Source organism: Rhinatrema bivittatum, chromosome 2 (genome assembly GCF_901001135.1).
Source record: "Rhinatrema bivittatum chromosome 2, aRhiBiv1.1, whole genome shotgun sequence".
In the NCBI taxonomy this organism is placed as follows: Eukaryota; Metazoa; Chordata; class Amphibia; order Gymnophiona; family Rhinatrematidae; genus Rhinatrema; species Rhinatrema bivittatum.
Genome location: NC_042616.1, coordinates 189705096 through 189725124, shown reverse-complemented (window position 1 = coordinate 189725124; position 20029 = coordinate 189705096). Strand labels below are relative to the sequence as shown.

Here is a 20029-nt window from a genome sequence, read left to right as displayed (position 1 = left end):
CCGGACCGCTCCTGGACCCCTGCTGGACCACCAGGGACGTTTGGCAGGTCTTGGGGGGGTCAGGAGGGTGGGGGGTTGCAGTAAATTAAGTCGGCAGGTCTTGGGGGAGTCAGGAGGGGGGGGGGGTTGTTAGATTTTTGTTTGTTTTTTTTTTATATTCGCACCATAAGACGCACATACATTTTCCCCCCACTTTTGGGGGGAAAAAAGTGCGTCTTATGGAGCGAAAAATACGGTAACTAGATTGCCTAAATATAAGTTGCCTTGAGTTACAAATGAAAAGATGCGAGCTAAATAAATAAAAAAAATGAAAGAAGAAAGGGATTATGAGTGCTGTAATAGAAACATAGAAAGGATGGCAGAAAAGGACCAAATAGTCCATCTAGTCTGCCCAGCAAGCTTATGGTAGCATCAGCAGCACCATACAGGTCACCCCTATAATAGTAGCATTAAGGGGTGGTATCTGCTGTGGCATACAAGTTACCCCCCTATTTAGTTTCCCAAACTTTTAAAGTTTGTTGGTTACTGTCTCAGTCCAATTCCCCATTAGCTCTTATCTCTTGCCATTGAAGCATAGAGCAATGATGGATTTACATCCCAAGTTTAAGGATTATTGTTTAGGGTAGTAAATGTTGCATCTGCAAGTTACCCCCATGCTTACTTGTTTTCCCAGACTGTAAAATTCAATGTCCTTGTTGGTTGCTGTCCGAAACTAATTCTCCTTTTCCTCTTTTCCTCCTGCTGTTAAAGCAGAGGGCAATAATGAGTTGCATCAACAGTATGAAGGCTTATTGGTTAAGGGTAGTAACCACCACACCAGCAAGTTACCCTTATGTTCTCTTTTCCTCATTTCCATCCTCTAGCCTTTAGGGATCCACAGTGTTTATCCCATGCCCCTTTGAAATCTTTCACCATTTTTATTTTCACTACTTCCTCTGGAAGGGCATTCCAGGCATCCACCACCCTCTCCATACAGAAATATTTTCTGACGTTGGTTCAGAGTTGTCTTCCCTGGATTTTCATTTCGTGACCCCTAGTTCTACTTATTTCTTTCCAATGGAGAAGGTTTGTCGAATGTGCATCATTAAAACCTTTCAGATATCTGAAGGTCTTTATTATATCTCCCCTGAATATCCTCTTCTCCAGGGTATACATATGTAGGTCCTTCAACCTCTCCTCATAAGTCATTTGATGAAGACATCCCACCATTTTTTGTCACCCTTCTCTGAACCATCTCCATCTTGTCTCTGTCCCTTTTGAGATACAGTCACCAGAACTGAACATAATACCAAGGACCTGTACAATGGGATTATCACCTCCTTTTTCTTACTTGTTATTCATCTCTCTATGCAGCCCAGAATTCTTCTGGCTTTAGCTATCGCCTTGTCACATTGCTTCGCTGACTTCAGATCACTAGACACTATCACTCCAAGGTCCCTCTTTTGCTCTGTGCACAACAACGCTTCAACCCTCATCACATACAGCTCCTTTGGATTACCACACCCCAGATGCATGACTCTGCACTTCTTGGCATTGAATCCCAGCTACCATATCTTAGAACACCAGTCAAACTTCATTAAATCATGTCTCATTCTTTCTACTCCTTCTGGCATGTCTATGACTATACTTTAGGCAAGTCATATAGCTAGCGCCATATAATTGACCCTTTAGAGGTCTGGGGCTTTCAGTTTATATGTATGATTTAAAGATATTACTGTTGGCCGGATTCACTAAGGCATTTCTCCCATTCTGTGTCTATGGGAAACAAAACAAAGGCCGATTTAAAAAAAAACAAAACAAAAAACTAAGTACCTAAATCTAAGAACCTAGGGCCCGATTCATCAAGGTATTTTCCCATAGACATAAAATGGGAGAAAAACCTTAGTGAATCAGGCAGTATGTTAGGTACCTAATTTCTGACAGAATAAGGTACCTAAATTTTCAGGTGAATATTCACATGCATTTAGGCCTCTAAAACATAGGATCCCAAATTTAGGTCTAGTATTAATTTGCCTAGATTTAGATTCTTAAGAGGCCAGTGTAATAAGCTGTGCTGAAGCTGCCAAGGGTTTTTGTATGGGTTTTATGTAATAACATGCTCAGCGTGGGAAAAACGTGTGCATCAACCTGCTTAAAAACCTGTGGCTGGTTTTGCACAAATGCATACATCTGGCATTGAAAGGAAGCAATTAAATATTCACGGGCTATGCAGGGAGCCGCGCATCGTTTAGTGAGGGGTTTTTTAAGCACCTAGGACAGAGCAGGAGGTAAGTTAAAGCACTTGTTTGGAGGCCAGTTTATGCCATTGCTGGCATTAGTGTCATTGTGTGTCTGAAACTCTGGGGTAATCATGGATTACCTTCAGTTTTTGCGGATGCTATGGAACATTTTGCGAGTCAGCTGAAGAAATCTCTACTGCATTTCCTGCGCTTACCAGCATTCTTCAGTTCACCTACCACACGATCAGAGATGAAAGATTAGTCCCACTCCCGGAACACTAACTTCTTCACTGTTTTATAAAAGGGGAAGGCTTTCACCCCGTGAATCGCTCGTGGATCACCAGATTAATGTGGGTTTCAGTGTGGGTTTTTGCTCAATTTATTGCATAAGGCCTTGAGTGTCTATATTTGCGTGCATTTTTATATGCATTTTACTTTTGCTCAGATTTTCTGCGTGCATCTCCTTTGCATACCCATCCCTCTACTTCATCCCGCACAGGCGCCTGCTTTTGCCACCCACGCTAATAAAAAATAGCTGCAGACAACTAGCGCTGATTTCACCATGGGTCTTATTACGTTGACCCCAAAGTTAGGGGCCTAAGCAACCCACTTTTTTAGCTCCTAAATTTAGGAATCTAGTGATACTCTGGCATAGGCACCACTGTTGTACGCTGTATACTATCCTTGTATATTCAGGTACTATAGTGTCAGTAACTGCTGGATCCCTTTGGCCTGTAGGAGCCTATATTCCAGCAGCTTCTTCAATGTCTCCAGTAACATTAGGAAAAGGTTCCCATGCTATGTCCTTGGAACAAAGGCATGATAAAGAATCCTGTGGCATTTCCTTTGCTTTGTAAACTTGATAGGAGATTTTACGTGGAGTCAGAGATCTCCTGGTTCTTTGCACTCGCTGATTTGAAGCCTCGCAGCTTCTCATTATTCATCAGAGCGCAGCAGGGAGACTTTGTGCGCTGCAGAGAAAGCAACCTGGCTATACAAAAGAAACATACTAACATCTTTTTGAAAGGGAAAAGAGATATAATTATAGTTTGGCCCCCAGACTGAAAATAAAATAGCTTCTATGCCTCTCATCAAATGTAATTTGTTTTCTCATTATTTCAGGACTTACACTATTTCACAGCACACACATCTTTGATATCTTTTATTTATTCTCTCTAATCTTAAATCAACTTCAGGAACAACAAGCCTGGGTTTAGCTTAATCGAACAGAGCACTTTAATTCCTCCCAGGCAGTGATGTAAATTTTGCTTTGCAATAAAATATTTATATGAGTCTCCTTGAAGGAAATTCTGAATACTTAAATACTCCATATTCATAAAAATCAACCAACTTCTGATGTGTGGTAAAAAGGATAGCGATGCAGAATCAAGACCCTGCATAACTTACCCTTCTAAGAAAAATGATGCACATCTGAAAGAATTTTATTAGGGTATGGAGAATTTTTCAGTCTTCATTCCTGATGACTAGGGATGCTTTATATCATGAAGAACAGATTGTGGTTTGGGATAAAAACTTAAGCGTGGGGCCAGGGCAGGAAGGAATGTGATTAGAAGCAATCTCCCTCCGCTATAAAAGTGTCTTAGCACTGTAGGATGGGAATCCTGGGTTTCATTTCGTGTTCACCCTTTATTCTGATTGCTGCGGTGGTCTATAAGCTTCCATTGAAAAGTATCGGAAAAGTCAGCAGTATACTGGTAGGGGGAGGAGGTATAATTTTAAATTACTTGAGTCAACTGCTACAGAGGTACAAATGGAAAAAAATAACATGAGTAAGCCAAATGCAAGGAAGTGGATTTTCAGCCACCTAAAACAACTCATGTACGTTTATTATGGGCACAAATTTGTCTGCATATACAGAGACAATCTGGGACGTTGTACAAAATGTATGCGCCAGACCTTATAAGGTCCATTTTCAGCAAGCCAGCGAGAAGACAAGTTATCTGGCTAAAGTTATCCAGATAACTTGTCCCAGATATTCAGTGGTCTAAACATCCTGCTGAATATATTCTTCTAAAGTTATCTGGCTACTTTTTGCCAGATAACTTTAAACATTATTGGCCAGCTTTTGAATATGGCTGGTTAGGCCTAAAGTTATTCGGCTTTGTGTGGCCAGATAACTAACTACTTAACCACATATCTTCACAAGATATGTGGTTAAGTAGCACCCTTTGGTTAAAAATGAAAGCAATTGTGGTCCTCCTGGCCTGATTCCTCCTACCACCAACTCCTGCGAATATAAAAATAAAGTAGATATCGGTGCCTGCTGGGTCGGTACTCCAGCCCTTTCCCCTCCCTCCCTGCTACATACACAAAAAAATATTGCCTCCTCGAGCCACCCTCCATCTGAAGCCCTCCCATCCACCCGACACCTGATTCAGGGCCCCTATTTTATACACTGTGACCCGGGCACTTCCCGCGTGACTCTGGTAATAGCTCTGGAAACGTACGCTACCAGTGTAAACGTTCAGAGCATGCGAGTTATCCATCAAAATGGCTCTGAATGTTGACCTGTTTACAAAAAGTGTGCACATAGATAGCCTGACAGGAGCACACCCAGCTTCACACTCTTGTTTTATTCCCTAAATTGTACATTTGTATATTTACCTGAAGAGCAGCCCTATTTTTAAAACTCTATGTACATGGGTAACCTGTCTTTGAAAGCCGCCTTGTTATGTGCAAACCTTCACAGTTAGACACCTTACTGAAGACTTACTCCTCACTGCCTTTCCTAACACTGCCATATCCAACTATTTTAAAGTAAAATAGTACCATATTAGAATTATGTATATTCAGAAATGTGGAAAAGAGGAAAGGAAATATTTTGGATAGAATAAGATATACCATACATACCATGCAGTGCAGGCTATTTTTTTTTTTGACTGGATAAGCCCACCTCCATATTTTATAATGCTAATATGACGTGATAACACCGACAATATGTAAATACTTAACCTTCTTAATAATCGTCTTGATGCAGATATACCTGGAGGGCCACAGAATGGACTGAATGTCGCGTAGATCCTCTACTCAGCCAACAAGACAAAAGGAGAGGAAACCAGACAGCTCTGTGTGGAGGAGGAATTCAGACCCGAGAGGTTTACTGTGTACAAGCTAATGAGAACCTACTCTCCTTTGTGAGCACCTTGAAAGAAAAGGAAGGTAAATTTGAAATACATAGGGGGTAATTTTATAACAGCCCATATTGACAAATATGTGCGTAAGTTACAGAAAATTACTGACTCACACAAGTCCACTTTGAAAAATATACAGCCATATTTCTCTTCAGACAACTACACCTGCTATTACATACAGGGCCAGATTTTATAACATGCATGTGGGCGTAGATATGTTCGTGCAACCCGGCGTGAACAAATCTGCGCCCGATTTTATAACATGCGCACACAGCCGCAAACATGTTATAAAATCCAGTGTCGGCGTGTGCAAGGGGGTGCACAATTGTGCAACTTGCGCGCGCCGAGCCACCTTGTTCTGTTCCCTCCGCCCCCTCCCCGCACCTTCCCCTATCTAGCCCGCCCCCCAGCCCTAACTAAACCCCCCCCAACCTTTGTCGAAGAAGTTACGCCTGCCTCCGGGCAGGCGTAACTTGTGCGCGCCGGCTCTCCATCTCCCGGCCCGGTAGCTGTTCCGGAGGCCTCGGTCCCGCCCCCGCAACGCCCATTTTTTCAAGCCCCGGGGCTTGCGCACGCCGCCGAGCCTATGCAAGATAGTCTTGGCACGCACAGGAGGAGGCAGGGGTAGGTTTTCTGGGGTTACGCTCGTATCTTACGCGCGTAACCCTTTGAAAATCTACCCCACATTGAACATTTTTAAATTTACATGGATACTTTTAAAAATCCAGAAGTATGCAGTAAACTCCAAACCTGTTCTGGATAATCTTGAGCATGAACAGGCAGTATGAATGTCAGTTCTGACAAAACTATTTGCCACCCAAATATTCTGAATATCTACTGTTTTGTAATCTGTTTAAAAATACTCGGTTACATTATTTCACATTCCTTTCAAAAGAAAATACAGACATTCTCTACGTAACTTAAGATGTTTCATCTTGTTTAGAAACTTCCTGTTAGCGACTTTTTTTTCTCATTAATTTCACCAAAATAATCATTTTAAAATGTAGTTAACTATTGTGAAATATGAATGGGCAAAAATATTTCATCTCCATCATTACATTAAACTTGCTGCCGGGATCACTAGTTAAACAGGAGACAAGAGCTTAGATCAAAGATTGTGGTGTGAGACATTCTGTACATATTGTACAGTACATGAACCTCAGTCACACTCTCTTCCATATGGACACGTGGGTCACAGATCAAGGCCTGTATTCTGAGACTCATACACACTAAGCCCCACAGTAATACACACACACACACATATACACACACACACACACACACACTTGTGTGTAGCTTCATTCTGTTTCATGCTCATACACACCCGCATCTATAAGGCACCAGGACCCAGGGGAATCTCTGTTTCACAGTAGGGCTGTTAGCAGGAAAGATTACCTAGTGCTAAGCTCTTTTTTTTTCTTTTTTAAACACATTTCGAAAATATGTAAATCACTTTTCATCTTAATCTGTCCATCTCTGCATTTCACATTTCTTTTATTTTGTTTTTGTTGTTGATTTTGTTTTATTGTTTAAACCTGGTTGAAGAAGCTGTCCAGATAATAGGGCTAAACAACAGTGAAATATTTGTGTTTCCCAGTTCAAAGCAACCCATAACTGCCCAAGAAATATGCTTTAATAAAGCCTTAGATTTAATAGTCAAAAGAACTTAAGAACATAAGTCTTGCCATACTGGGTCAGACCAAAGGTCCACCAAGCCTGGAATCCTGTTTCCAACAATGGCCAATCCAGGTCTCAAATAGCTGGCAGGATTCCTAAATTCAGTGGATTCTCTCCGGCTTATCTCAGGGACAAGCAGTGGAATTCCCCAAGTCTGCCTTAATAATAGTTTATGAACTTTTCTTCCAGGAACTTGTCCAAATCTTTTTTAAATCCAGTTCTACTAACATCTTTCACCACATCCTCCAGCAATTAATTCCAGAGTTTAATTATGTGTTGAGTAAAAAAATATTTTCTCCTATTTGTCTAAAATGTGTTATCTAGCAACTTCATTGCATGTCCCCTGGTCATTCTTATTTTTATTTTAAAACAATATATAATAGACATACTGTGCAGTCTTATGACAAATCTAGCTACAGTGTAGTTTAACACCCTTGGACAACCATACAGACTGCCTTACAGGTGAATTTTAAAAGCCAGACATGTGCCAAAATCAGGAGATGAATGCGCATCTAGCACATGTGCATGTCCACCCAATTTTATAAGCCACCCATACATGTGCACAAGTACTGATGTGTGAATATCTCACATTGGGGGAAAAAAAGACAGAATGTGGGCAGGGCATGGGCAATCCAGGGTGGAGCAAAGAGATATGCATGCATGTAGCTACACGCCTGCGTGCATGCACAGGTATATTATTGCAGCTCAAAGTTACTTCTGCTATGGATGAGGCACAAGTCTGAATAAAACTATTTCCTGGCATCTATGAAATGCTTAAGGGGTTTGGGGTTACGGGGGGAGGAGAGGCTAGAAAACCAGGGGTCTTGAGGATCTAGGTGTAGACTGGGCAAACTGGTGGACGAAATGGTGAAACTGGTTCTCACCTGGATACGCACTTGTTATAAAATTCCTTCACTTGCGCGCCTGAAAGCCGACATTAAGCAGCTGTTCATGTCCAACCATAAAATTAGGAGCACGCATAGATGCGCCAGGGCTATTTTGCAACATGCGTGAATGTGCACACATGATATAAAATTGCAGCGCTTCTAGCTGTGCGCTCCTACACACGTGTATTCGTGCACCCACATGCCTGTTTTAAAGTTACTGCCCCGGCAAGAACTGAAAACCATCATTATGTCTGCCTTATGTGGTCTAGTCTGAAAGACCACAATGCTGCTTGTAAGCAGTCAGATGTCTGAGCAATCCTGGGTCAGGTTACAATCATTTTAGAGTGAATTAAACTCCTGCAGGATTATAAAAGCAGGTTGTTTAACAACACAATGCTACAGAGAGCAAATTGCTTCTTTTCACCTGTGTGCTAAGCTGTCAGTGAAAAAAAAAATACATGACCAAGCAAGACAGATTTTTATTAGCTTTCCTCTAATTAGGGGTGAGTACCGGGTATGAACGAGGACCCAGGTGAGCTAAGGTTCTCATCTAGTATAGAGTGCATGTGTGCTTAAGAACATGACTGTCACAGCAAATTCTTCCTCAGTGGGCCTCTGCGGACCTCTCCGCCTTGGCTATTTAGTTCAGATATTCTTTGGCGATGGTTGCTCCCCAGTCCCATCCCATCCACGGGCATTAAGGGCTATTCAGTTCTAGAAGACTGCAGGTGCATAATGCTACGTAACGATCCCTTGCCATCTGGCTACTACATAGTTTGAACATTGTAACTTCATTTTCTCTACTACATCTGTCCCGTCTGGGAAATGTCATCCTCCCATCATTTCCAAACAAAAGATGACATTTTCACCCCTTTTCCAATTAAAATCATTGAGGTTCCCGCCAAAAGAAAAACCCTTGTGAATATGGGTGATGGGGGCTTATTCTCCCAAAGGGGTTTCGTGTATTAAAATAGCATCTATGCATGTAAGTTGTATAGAGTGCGTGCGTACTTACAGCATGGCACGTCCATTTTACCGAGAGAGGAGAGGGGTGCTCTAGAGGCATTCTGGGACGCGGTTCAGAGGTCTGGGTGCAAGTTCTGTTTTGTAAGGAGCACATGCGCAGTCGTTACCAAACTTATCCAACCCCTTTTTTTACGCCTGCTACTGGACTCACACCGTTGAAATCTTACTTTCCTTTTATCTGCAGTTTTTGGGTAAGAGGTCTGCAAGAGCTGATGGGGATTCAGGATGAAGTGCTGGAGGGTTTAGGGGAACTGGTGAAGGTCAGAGTGAACTGGAGGTATTGGCAAACTGGGTTGTTCAAGTCAGCACACAAGTATTTTCAGAAAGGTACACATGCATACTTTATAAAATGCCTTCCTCCACATTAAAATCAGGGTTATTAGGTTGATATATTCTATATTTTTACCAGTCTAAAATATCCTATTCTTACGTCTAAAAAACAGGTAGCAAAAATAAGCATGCACTGGCATTAGAAATATAAGCGTTTACTACAAAATGTGTATGTACTTTAGAGGCAGAAATATGTGGTATTTCATAAACGGTGCTTAGGGACCTTTGTTTTCAGTTTTTATTTTATTTTCCATGGGAATTTATCAGTGTTTATTATAATGAACATAAAAGGGATAAAAATCCATGCAAAAAATGTCATCATTTTGCACAGATTTTTCTGCTGTTTATTTTCTTATAATAACCACTGATAAATTTCCAGGGAAAATACAATAACTGAAAACAAAGGTTCCTAACTGTTCGGTACACACCCCACAGTTTATAAAATACTTGCATAAATCTCCGCATATCCACTTATCCGCGCAGGGAGGATAACTTTAAAATATGGGTGGCTGGCTTGGGGGTCCTCCAGGACAGGTTTGGGAACCTGTGCTCTAGATCATCAAGACCCCCCCCTTGGGTCTTGAGTCTGCAAATCCCCCCCCCCAGTTTCCCCAGACCCCTTACCCAGTCAGTATTTGCCTATAAATAATTGTATTCTGATTTACACCTGATAATTAGCAGATGTAAATATGCATAGGTAACAGCCGTATGTGCTTCATATTTCCAGGTCACATAATAGCAACTTAAGCGCAAAATGTTGGCCCTGTCCCGGAATACCCCTAGCCTGCCCTAATCCTCCCTTTTTTTATACGAGCAAATGTATTCACACACCATTACTTATGTGCAAATATTTGAAGTTTATAAAATAGCAGTTGTGCAAATCTGCATTATTTGTGTTTGCATGTGCTCATCTTTACATGCACAAGTCTTTTAAAATTCAACTTTAAATGTACACATCTCACAGTTTTGAATGTTGACTCCCCATATACTGTTTAATAAAGGATACTGGATTTTATTGAAGCTTTCCCCTTGAGCTCTGCATATTATTTTAATTTAAGTGAATTCTGTAATATATACAGATATTATCTATCATGTGCAATTTTATTTATGTTTTTTAATAATGAAATAGAAGGCTTAGAACAAATTAACTAAAAAATATACTGTAAGCTGCTCTTATCAAAATGGCTCATGCATATGCTTTTATAGTGGCTTGGGGTCTATAGTATATAGTTTTTCTCAAGTGAGATCTGTAGTATGCTAAACAGTAGACCATTTAAAATAGTAGAATCTATATAAAATATGGACTATACGAAACTGGTACATTTTCATTATATTAAAATTCAAATTATTTCATTTCAACCCTGCACCATAACACATTAAAAGCAAAATATCTGTGTAATCAGATATGCATCCTGTGCTAATTTTACAAAGTCACATATATATATATAATATTCCTATACAGAAAAGATCCAATATAAGGTAAGAATTTTCCTCCTGTATGTGTAACAAGGAACTCCTTCCACATCAGTGTGATAAATGTAATATTGTATAAAAGTTTTCCATTGGATGCAGGTTTAATTCTCATTGATCTTTATTAAAGAAATGACTTTCTATTCTTCATGAATAGCAACGCCACAGCATAACTATGGGAAGTCATTCATCTTATAGAAGCATTGAAAGACAAGGGCAGATTTTAATACCTATGCGTGGGCATAGATTTGTGCACGCAACCCGGCGCGCACAAATCTACGCCTGATTTTATAACATGCACGCATGTTATAAAATCTGGGGTCAGCGCACGCAAGGGGGTGCACACTTGTGCACCTTGCACGCGCCGAGCCCTAGGGGAGCCCGATGGCTTTCCCTGTTCCCTCCGAGGCCGCTCCAAAATCTGAATTTTCCTTCCACCCCCCACCTTCCCCTCCTTTCCCCTACCTAACCTGCCCCCCAGCCCTATCTAAACCCTCCCCTAACCTTTGATGTGCAAGTTGCGCCTGCCTCTGGGCAGGCGTAGATTTCATGCACCGGCCAAGTGCCAGCGAATGATCCCCCAGCCTAGAGGCCCTACGGAGGCCTCTGGCCATGCCCCCCGCCCCACCCAAGCCCCACCCCTTTTTTCAAGTCCTGGGACATATGCTCATCCCGGGGCTTGCGCGCGTCACCGGGCCTATGCAAAATAGGCTTGGCGTGCGTAACCCCCCTGCGCGCCTAAATCCAGCTGGATTTACGTGCGTAGGGCTTTTAAAATCTTCCCCAAAGTATGACAACATATAATGATCATAAGGTACATCTAGCCTTCACAATTTAATATCTGTTGTATTGCCATACATCCCAGTTGACCTTTCTTCCCCTTCATTCCTTGGATCTAAAAATCCTTTGTCCTTTATTCCATGCCTTCTTGCCATCTGTTACCATTGCTGTCTCTCCACCATCTCTTGTGTGAGGCCATTCCAGACATACACACTATTTGTTCCTATGAACAAATATTTTAATCAGGCCAATACAGAATGATGTGCTCTGCCGAGCGCACCATTAACCCCCATCTGGACACGTGTTTTTGATGCGCTATTATTAACTCTTATACAGTAAGGGTAATAGCGCGAGGAAATCGTGTGTCCAACCCCCAAAAAACGAATAGCACCCGCAACATGCAAGTGCATGTTGAGGAGCCTATTAGTTATTCCCGTATCACACTGAAAGTAAAATGTGCAGCCAAGCCGCACATTTTACTCTCAGAAATTAATGCCTGCCCAAAGGCAAGAGTTAATTTCGGCCGGCACCTGGAAAGTGTACAGAAAAGCAGAAAAAAATATTTTTCTGTACACCTTCCGACTTAATATCATAGCGATATTAAGTGAAGGCCCCAAAAATAAAAAAAATAAAAAAAATCGTAAAAAAAAAAAAAAAAAAAATCAGCCTGTGGCTCGCGGGTTGGAAGACGGATGCTCAGTTTTGCTGGCATCCATTTTCCGAACCCATGACTTCAGCGGATTTGAGAACTGACGCCGGTAAAATTAAGCATCGGCTGTCAAAATCACTGACAGTCGCCGCTCCTTATTACCGCGGGCCCTCATTTGAATACAAAATCGCGTGCCCAGGAAAGTGGCCTGGGCGCGCGTCGGGAGAGTCGGCACTCGCCTCGGAGCACCAGCTCTCTCGTGCATTTTACTGTATCGGCCTGAATGTAATTTCGACAACTCCCTCTCAGCCCCATTTCATAACTCTTGTTCTAGAATATGCTTTCCACTGAAAACTACTACTCATGCATTTATAGGTTTGAGGCATTTGAATGTCGGTGCCATATCCCCAGCTCCTTCTCACCTCTCCTCTAGGTTACACTTAGTTTGATTCTTAAGGAAGCAATAATGAAAACAAAGCTACACAGGTTGTTTTACTTTCATTAGTGCCCCCCTCAAATGTGTTTGCACAAATTTGTATCCGATTTTTTTTTTTAATGCAAGTGCACATAGTTGCCTCCTAGGAATGTGCAGCCCCAAAATTTTCAGTTTGATTTGTGTTTTCATTGTGGGAGGGGAAAGGGTGTTTTATTAAGATTTGGTTTAATTTATTTTGGTTTGGTTTGGTTTGTTTGCTGGAAAAAAATTAAGCAATCCCCCTACTCCAAATAAAAAAGACAAAAAAAAACTCTAAAAATTAAAAAAACAGGGTTCAGCTTGGATCAGACCTTGGCATCAATGCCCAGCCTAAGGTCTGGTCCTGATGCCAAGGCCTAGGCCAGCACATGGATTTGGCCCAAGGCCTGTTCCCAGTAATGGGACATGGACTAAGGCTTGCTATCAGCGCTGAAGCTTAAGCCTAGTTCAAGGGCTTTGCTTAAGGCCTAACCCTTGCTGAGGTGAAGGCCTGGTACCAGAGCTCAGCCCAAGGCCTGGTCCTACTGCCTAGGCATAGACCAATTGCCAGGGCTTGATCTGAACCCTGGGCCCTATGCCAAAGTCTAGGCCTGATGTTAGGGCATAGCCCAAGGCCTGCTTCCAGCAGCAAGGCCTGGTTCTGACACTGAGGCCTAGGAATGGCACTGATGCCTCCCTAAGATCATGTCCCAGGACCAAAGCCTATGCCTGGGGTTGGGGCCCAGCCTGAGGCTTTGTCCCAGTACCTATGCCTAAGCCTGGCATCAGGACCCAGTCTGAGGCCTGGTCACAGCACTGAGGCATAGACCTAAGCCTAGAGGCCAAAGTCCAGGGCTCCCGACATCTTCTTTCTTCTTAAATCTTCAGAAAAATTATGCCATCTAGATTAAGGATGTGTGGCCATGACATCACTGTGGCATCTTCCACTAGAGTGGATGGCGCCATTTTGATGTAAACCCATAGAAATGCATGTCTGTACATCAAAATGGTGCCGTCCTCTCTGGAGGAAGGTGTCACAGTGATGTCACTTTAGTGCATCCTTCAAATGGACAGCATCATTTTTAAAAATGAAGATGTGTAGAGGCCTCATCCTAGGTGTCCAGTTCTAGGCCTCTGTGTTGGGACCAGACCTAGTGCCAGGCCTTGGCAATGAGTCTAGGCTTAGTGATGGGACTAAGCCTAGGGCTAGGCCTCAGCACCAAGTCTAAGCCTCGGGCTAGGCTTTATGCTGGGCCCTAGCACCGGGCCTAGGACTCAGGTATAGGACCAAGCCTTGGGCTAGGGTCTGGTGCTAAACCTGGGTTTAGGCCTTGGCAATGGGACCAGGCCTCAGATTGGGACTCTGTGCTGGGCCTAGTCCCAGGCCTTGGTGATGGGTCCATGCCTTAGGCAGCACCCTAGCACTGGGCCTAGATCTTGGCGATGGGCCAAGCCTTAAGCCAAGCTTTGGTGACAAGACCAGGACTATGGGCTCTGAAGCCAGGCCTAGGTCTCAGTGATGAAACTAGACTGAGGTCTAGGCCTGTTGAAGACCCTTTTTAAAAAAATATATACAAATAAGAAAATACCGCAAAATTATAGGGTATTTTCATAGGAAGCTATTTTTCGTTGGTTCATTAAGAATAAACTGATAATGGCCTTATTTGTTGCATTTTATGTATTTGTTTTAAATTAATTCATATCCCTATTGCCTCCCCTGTCCTAACTGCCTCAGGAATGCCTACGGAAATACATAGATAAAAAATGTATCTTGTTGATATAGGCATGGACTTTAACCCACATAAAGGGTGGGCAATAATCAAAAAGTCCAGGTGGGAAATAATTAAACAGTGTTTTACCTCCAGAAATGGCTCTCATTATTGCCTTCCCCATCTCGCTTTAAGACTTTTAGTGCAGACATAAGTAATTGGAAAGAAACTTTATCTAATGTACAATCATTACATGCCTTTTTTATGCTAAATACAATGTTATGTTGCTTAACCTATGATATTTTTAGATGTTTAGATTTGACTGTAGCTGTCAGTGTGCCTTTGCGATGTTGTTGGCCAGTATGAAGTTAGCTGACTTTAGCATCAGTTTCATTCAACTGGAAAAAATATGTTGCGTCATCATTACTACCAATGCCATAAAAGTACTCAAAGTTCTAGAAACAAATGAAATATTAGTGCACTGATGCCCAGAAATATTTATCATGGTTGTACAAATTAATGTCTTTATATGATGTTTATTGAGCCATTTGGTATATATGAGGATGGAGACAAATTACCTGAGCAAACTTACCCAGAGATTGTTATCCTATACTCAGCAGGAAGTGTTTCCCTCAGAATATACCAATTTCATTTTAATGTTAGCTGGGTAAGCTGAAGCCCCTCCTCCGCACTCCACCTGCACTGGCTGTTTGTTTTTTTTTTATCTGGTTAATTGGGTAATGACTTAGTTAAAACTTTTCTGTTCAATGCAGCAGAAAATTCAAAACCGGGGGTTTGTCCAGCTAAGTCTGAACTTAGCCAGACAAATTCCTTTGAATATGGATCTTTCTCTGTTTACAGTAGCTAACTATTGACATAATGTTATTTTAACACTTTACATATTGCTGCAGCTATGGAGGATCCCACAGAATTTAAGAAAAGGAGATCCTGAGCTCAAACATACCCTGAGCAAAAATGACTGACCAGCATTCTACCAAAGAGAACAGCAAAACGCAAGAGAAACACAGCCCAGAATCCCAATTTATCATGCTTTTTTTGCAGACTCAGAGTCTGCTTGCATGAAATCTGTTCTTATCAGAATGTGACAGGAATAGGCAGAGCTCACCAGGAGGTAATCTCTGTAGGCTTCTTGAAAGCTGATTAAAATGTTACCAGTCTACGGATGCATAAACATGAGGACACTGTTCAAGAGCTCAGGATAGTGAGGAGAGGAGAAAGAAGTGGGCTTTGGGTACCTAAAGCCCTGGGGATCTTTCCATCTTATGAAATCGATAAATGAAACCTGCCGGAGCATAAGAGGATCAGAGTACTTCAGAATATTGAGAATTACCAGTAACAAAACCTAAGCAGATGGCATTTGAGGAGGCAGCACAGGGGAATGTTAATGCTTCAGACACCCCAGACCCACATGTAATAAACTAGAGTTGTGGGTGTAAATTTTAAAAACCATCTACCCTAGCTGGTTAAGTAACAATTTATCCACTTATGTCAAAGCCTTTTTGAAATTGTCCAGCACGGAGCAACTACATTTAGTCACTCAAATTCTGGGCAGTTCTGGGACCAAGATTAAGTCTGTGGAAGAAAAGTTGATGTCTAACACAAATTTTCAACACTAGGCAGCTAATTTAACCGGCCAAACTTAGGTTCAGGGAGAGCTGGCTTAAATCTAGTTAGCCATTCCTGTTTCTGGAGCCCATGATCCACTCCCTCTAACCCGCCTGATGTTTCAAAGCAGCAGCGCTGCCCCTCCCCCTCCCATGCCCTGCTACCCAATATGTTAAAGAGAAGGGCTGCAATCAGTGAAGCCCCTTCCCATCTTCCTGTTGTTGAAGTTAAAACAATCTCCCACGCAGCCACTTCCCCGATCTCCTCTCCCACCCAATAAATGATGAATTTTAAAAGTCTTTATCCCCCAATCTCTCCTTCCTCCCCCAGGTCCTCCAAAACTTCTAAATGCCAAGCTAGCAAGAGGATACCACCTCAATTCCTACCAGCCTGGCATTCATCGTGGCTCTGGTGTTAGGCACTGGTAGGAAATAAGCTGATGTCATTATTCTGCTGGTTTGGCATTTGGAAGGTTGGGGGGGGGGTTCTGAAGGGAATGGTGTAGGAGAGGGGCAACTGCAGGAGACTTTTTAATCCAACACTGGCCAAGTGGGAGGAGGGATGGGCTCTGTGGGAGATCTTTTATATCCAAGATTTGGCAGGTAGGAGGTTAATTACATTTTTTTTTAAGGATCTGATTGCTAAGACCTGTACAAGGCCACATTTTCAGTAGAGCACTCAACTTAAATCCAGCTATATTATACCCAGCTAGATTAACTGAACCAAATTTTCAGACTGAAATTTTCCCTAAATTTAACCAGCCAAAATGTTTTCTCAATTTAAGCTTTGCATAATATCTTAAAATGTGGTCTTTTTTGTTCATCTGACACCATCAATGAGGCTATTTAGGAAATGCTTTTTCATAGACATGTTTACCTATTATTTTCAGAAAGTCAGTCTCCGAGCATTTTGAAGTCTAGTGTTGCACCACTTCTATCAATCACTTTTGAAATAACAGGTATGTATTATAAACAAAGGCCTTCACTTCATGTGTGGGTCTGCAGCTTGCATTGAGGCTGTACAATTCTACATGAGCTAGATCCACGGTTGTTTTAACTTTCTGTTTGCTTTTTCCTAAAATCCACCAAACAAACCCGTTTCACTGAGAAAAATGAAGGGTGTAACATTCCCCAGAGTGATAGGAATAGGTTTGTTATACAGATCCATGTCTAGGGTGACAGTCTCGGTCAGTCCTGGTTTTTACCACATTGCCTATGTGGAGTTGTAGTTCTAATTCCCCTAGGGAAAACTGGCATGTATTTCCATGTATGCAATGGGACAAAACCAGGAATATTGCAGCGTATCTCTATTTACACATAGCACTGCGGCCACCCTAAATATGACACATAAATAAATGATCATATTACAAATATAAATCTCATTCCAAAAATAAAGACCACAATTAACAAGAAGATGGAGGGAAAAAAAGTGGGCAGAAAAAAAAGTGGGCCAAAATAAAACTAGCTCCACTCTTGCTGAAAGCTGGAGGTGTAGTATTCCAAAGTTCATTAAGTCAAAAAGAAATAAGGAATACATTTTTACTTGGTTCTTTAAAGAAATGTGATTCTCTTTTGAGTGGTTCTGCAAAACTAGGGAAGATCAGATGTCTGCCCTCTTCATAAAAGTACTAATTGGGAGGAGATTCAAAACTATAGGCTGATTAGCCTATCTTTGCTGGGAAAATCAATGACTCCACTAAAGGAAAAGATAGTGAAGTATCTTGAATCCCACAGGTGGCAGGACCCGAGGCAGCATGGCTTTACCAGAGGAAGATTGTATCAAACAAATCTGAGTAAATCTAGGCTTGGGAAATGAGAAAATATCAAAAATGTGCACCATATGTGCTATATTTGGGTTTCAGCAACGCATTTGATAATGTCTTGGATAGGGAGCTGAAAGAGAAACTGAGCGGACTAGAGGTGAGCCCCAAGCTGGTTGACATATTAGAGAATAGTGCTAGACGGAATTCTCACTGAGGAAAAAAATCTGCACTGAGTCTGGTTCTATTCAATATTTTGAGTGATACTGCAAAGGATTTTGCAGAAAAGTTTATCTTTTTGCAGATAATACTAAGATCTGCAATATAGAAAGATGCCTGAGGGATTAGACAGAATGAAGAGTGCTCTAAGAAAACTAGAGGAGTTGTCAAGTGCATGGCAGCTAAGTCTCAGTGTAAAAACAGTACAAAGGCATGCATTCGAGGTACAGAAATCCAATGGAGAAGTATGCAATCAACGAAGAGATACTGATGTATGCAAAGCAGGAGAGAGCCCTCAGGGAGATCACATCCAGTGATCCAAAGGTAGTACAACAAGACAGTAGCCAGAGCCAGGGGACAGCTAAGGTATATAAGGAGAGGCCTAGCCAGTATTTATTTATTTACATTAAAAAAAAATATTTATTGACCACCACCACCACAGTCTGTTCATGTGCCCGAGGTAGAATACATATCAAAGCAACATTATAAAAAAATAATTGGTACATAATAAATGAAACATAAAAACAAAACAAATATAGCTTCCAATCCACCAATCCATTATGGAAAAGAGAAACCACAAACAAGCACAATCCCTGTGTTTTAATTCTAACAGATACTACAGTGGGAAAAAAACAAGCCTTAGCCCTTTTACAAGGGAAGCAGTTCTCCTGTCAGGCTCGATAGGTAAACTGTTCCAAAGTACTGGAGCAGCAACGGAAAAAGCCCTATTATGGACCAATCACATTTCTCTCAGTGTAGGGACTCTTAAACAAACCTGAGAGGAACAGAGTTCTTGTTAGTCAGTGGTGGATGCTGCTTACTTCTGAAAACCCAGAAAGTAAGGGCCAAGGCTTTAAATTTGACTCTCACTATTAATGATAGCCAAGGGAGTTGGTAAAGCAGAGGAATGAAATTAGCTGTTTCTTTTCTGCCTGTAATCACCCTGGATGCTACATTTTGCAAAATTTGCAACTTATGAGTGAGCTTGGAAGGTAGGCCAACATATCAAGCATTGCAATAATCGATGAAACTTACCAGTAAGGTGTGCATCACCAATCTAAGTAGAAAAAAAGAGTTGGTAATGTATCTTTTTCAGATCATTGGTGAGACCTCACCTGCAGTATTGTGTCCTGTTCTGGAGTCTATATTGATGAAATGATACAGATAGCCTGGAGGTAGTTCAGAGAAAGGTTAGCAAACTGGTAAAGGCACTGCATCAAAAGTCTTAGGAGATGAGACTTAAGGGCCTAAATATACATACCCTAGAAGAGAGGAGAAGCAGGGGCTTTATGATCAATATAATCAAATACCTCAAAGATATACACTATGAGCAAGAAGCAAACATTTTCAGTTGAATGAATTTCTAGAAACAAAGGTCATGATATGAGGCTCTGAGGAAGATTCAGAATCTTCAAAAATACTTTTTAACAGAAGAGATGTTAGGTAGAATAACATCCCAGTGGAGATGGTAGAAAGAAGAGTAACAGAATTCAAGAAGGCATGTAGAAAAGCTAGAGAATGCTTAGATGCAAAGTAGTGAAGGAGAAGAAAGGAGATTAACTGAGATCATACAGCAATATGACAGGAATTAAAATGGACAGACTAGATGGGCCTTAGAGGCCTTATCTGCCATCATAGTTGTTTCTATGTTACTATGATAATACAAATAAAATCAAATTGTCATAATTACAGATAGGTACTCATTTGTATCCTCTTTCTTGTATTTTTTAAATTTAATTGTAACAGTAAACCATTTGGTTTATGGTAGAATAGAATTTTCTGACTTTGGGAAGAGAAGATTCTACCTTGGCCTACATTCTTTGAATATCACAGGAAAACTGAATGCTCTCATGAACTCCTTCACTACATATTTTTTCTTTAAATTTAGACACTAATAATACACAGATAACATTTCATCTACTATTGGAAGATGATTTGAAGCTTTATAGCTCACTTATTGGAAAATTCTAGTGGTGGAGAGTTTCTCAGATGACAACAGGATGACATCTGGCCAGGACAAATGTGCTAAGGTGATCTCCCTTAGAGAAAAACTAAGCAAACTTGAAAACATC

At 41.4% G+C, this 20029-nt stretch overlaps 1 protein-coding gene across 3 annotated transcripts in view; it reads left to right on the top strand.

The window, feature by feature from the left end:
* The window catches only part of THSD7A (thrombospondin type 1 domain containing 7A), an 862000-nt gene that overhangs the window by 410858 nt on the left and 431113 nt on the right, over nt 1-20029 (top strand). For 2 of the 3 annotated variants that reach the window (XM_029588975.1, XM_029588973.1), the window contains exons 5-6: nt 5218-5399; nt 16869-16937. In XM_029588975.1, the coding sequence (XP_029444835.1) occupies nt 5218-5399; nt 16869-16937 (251 nt within the window). The remainder of the gene's footprint in view (nt 1-5217; nt 5400-16868; nt 16938-20029) is intronic. The other variant, XM_029588974.1, reaches the window with a different exon arrangement.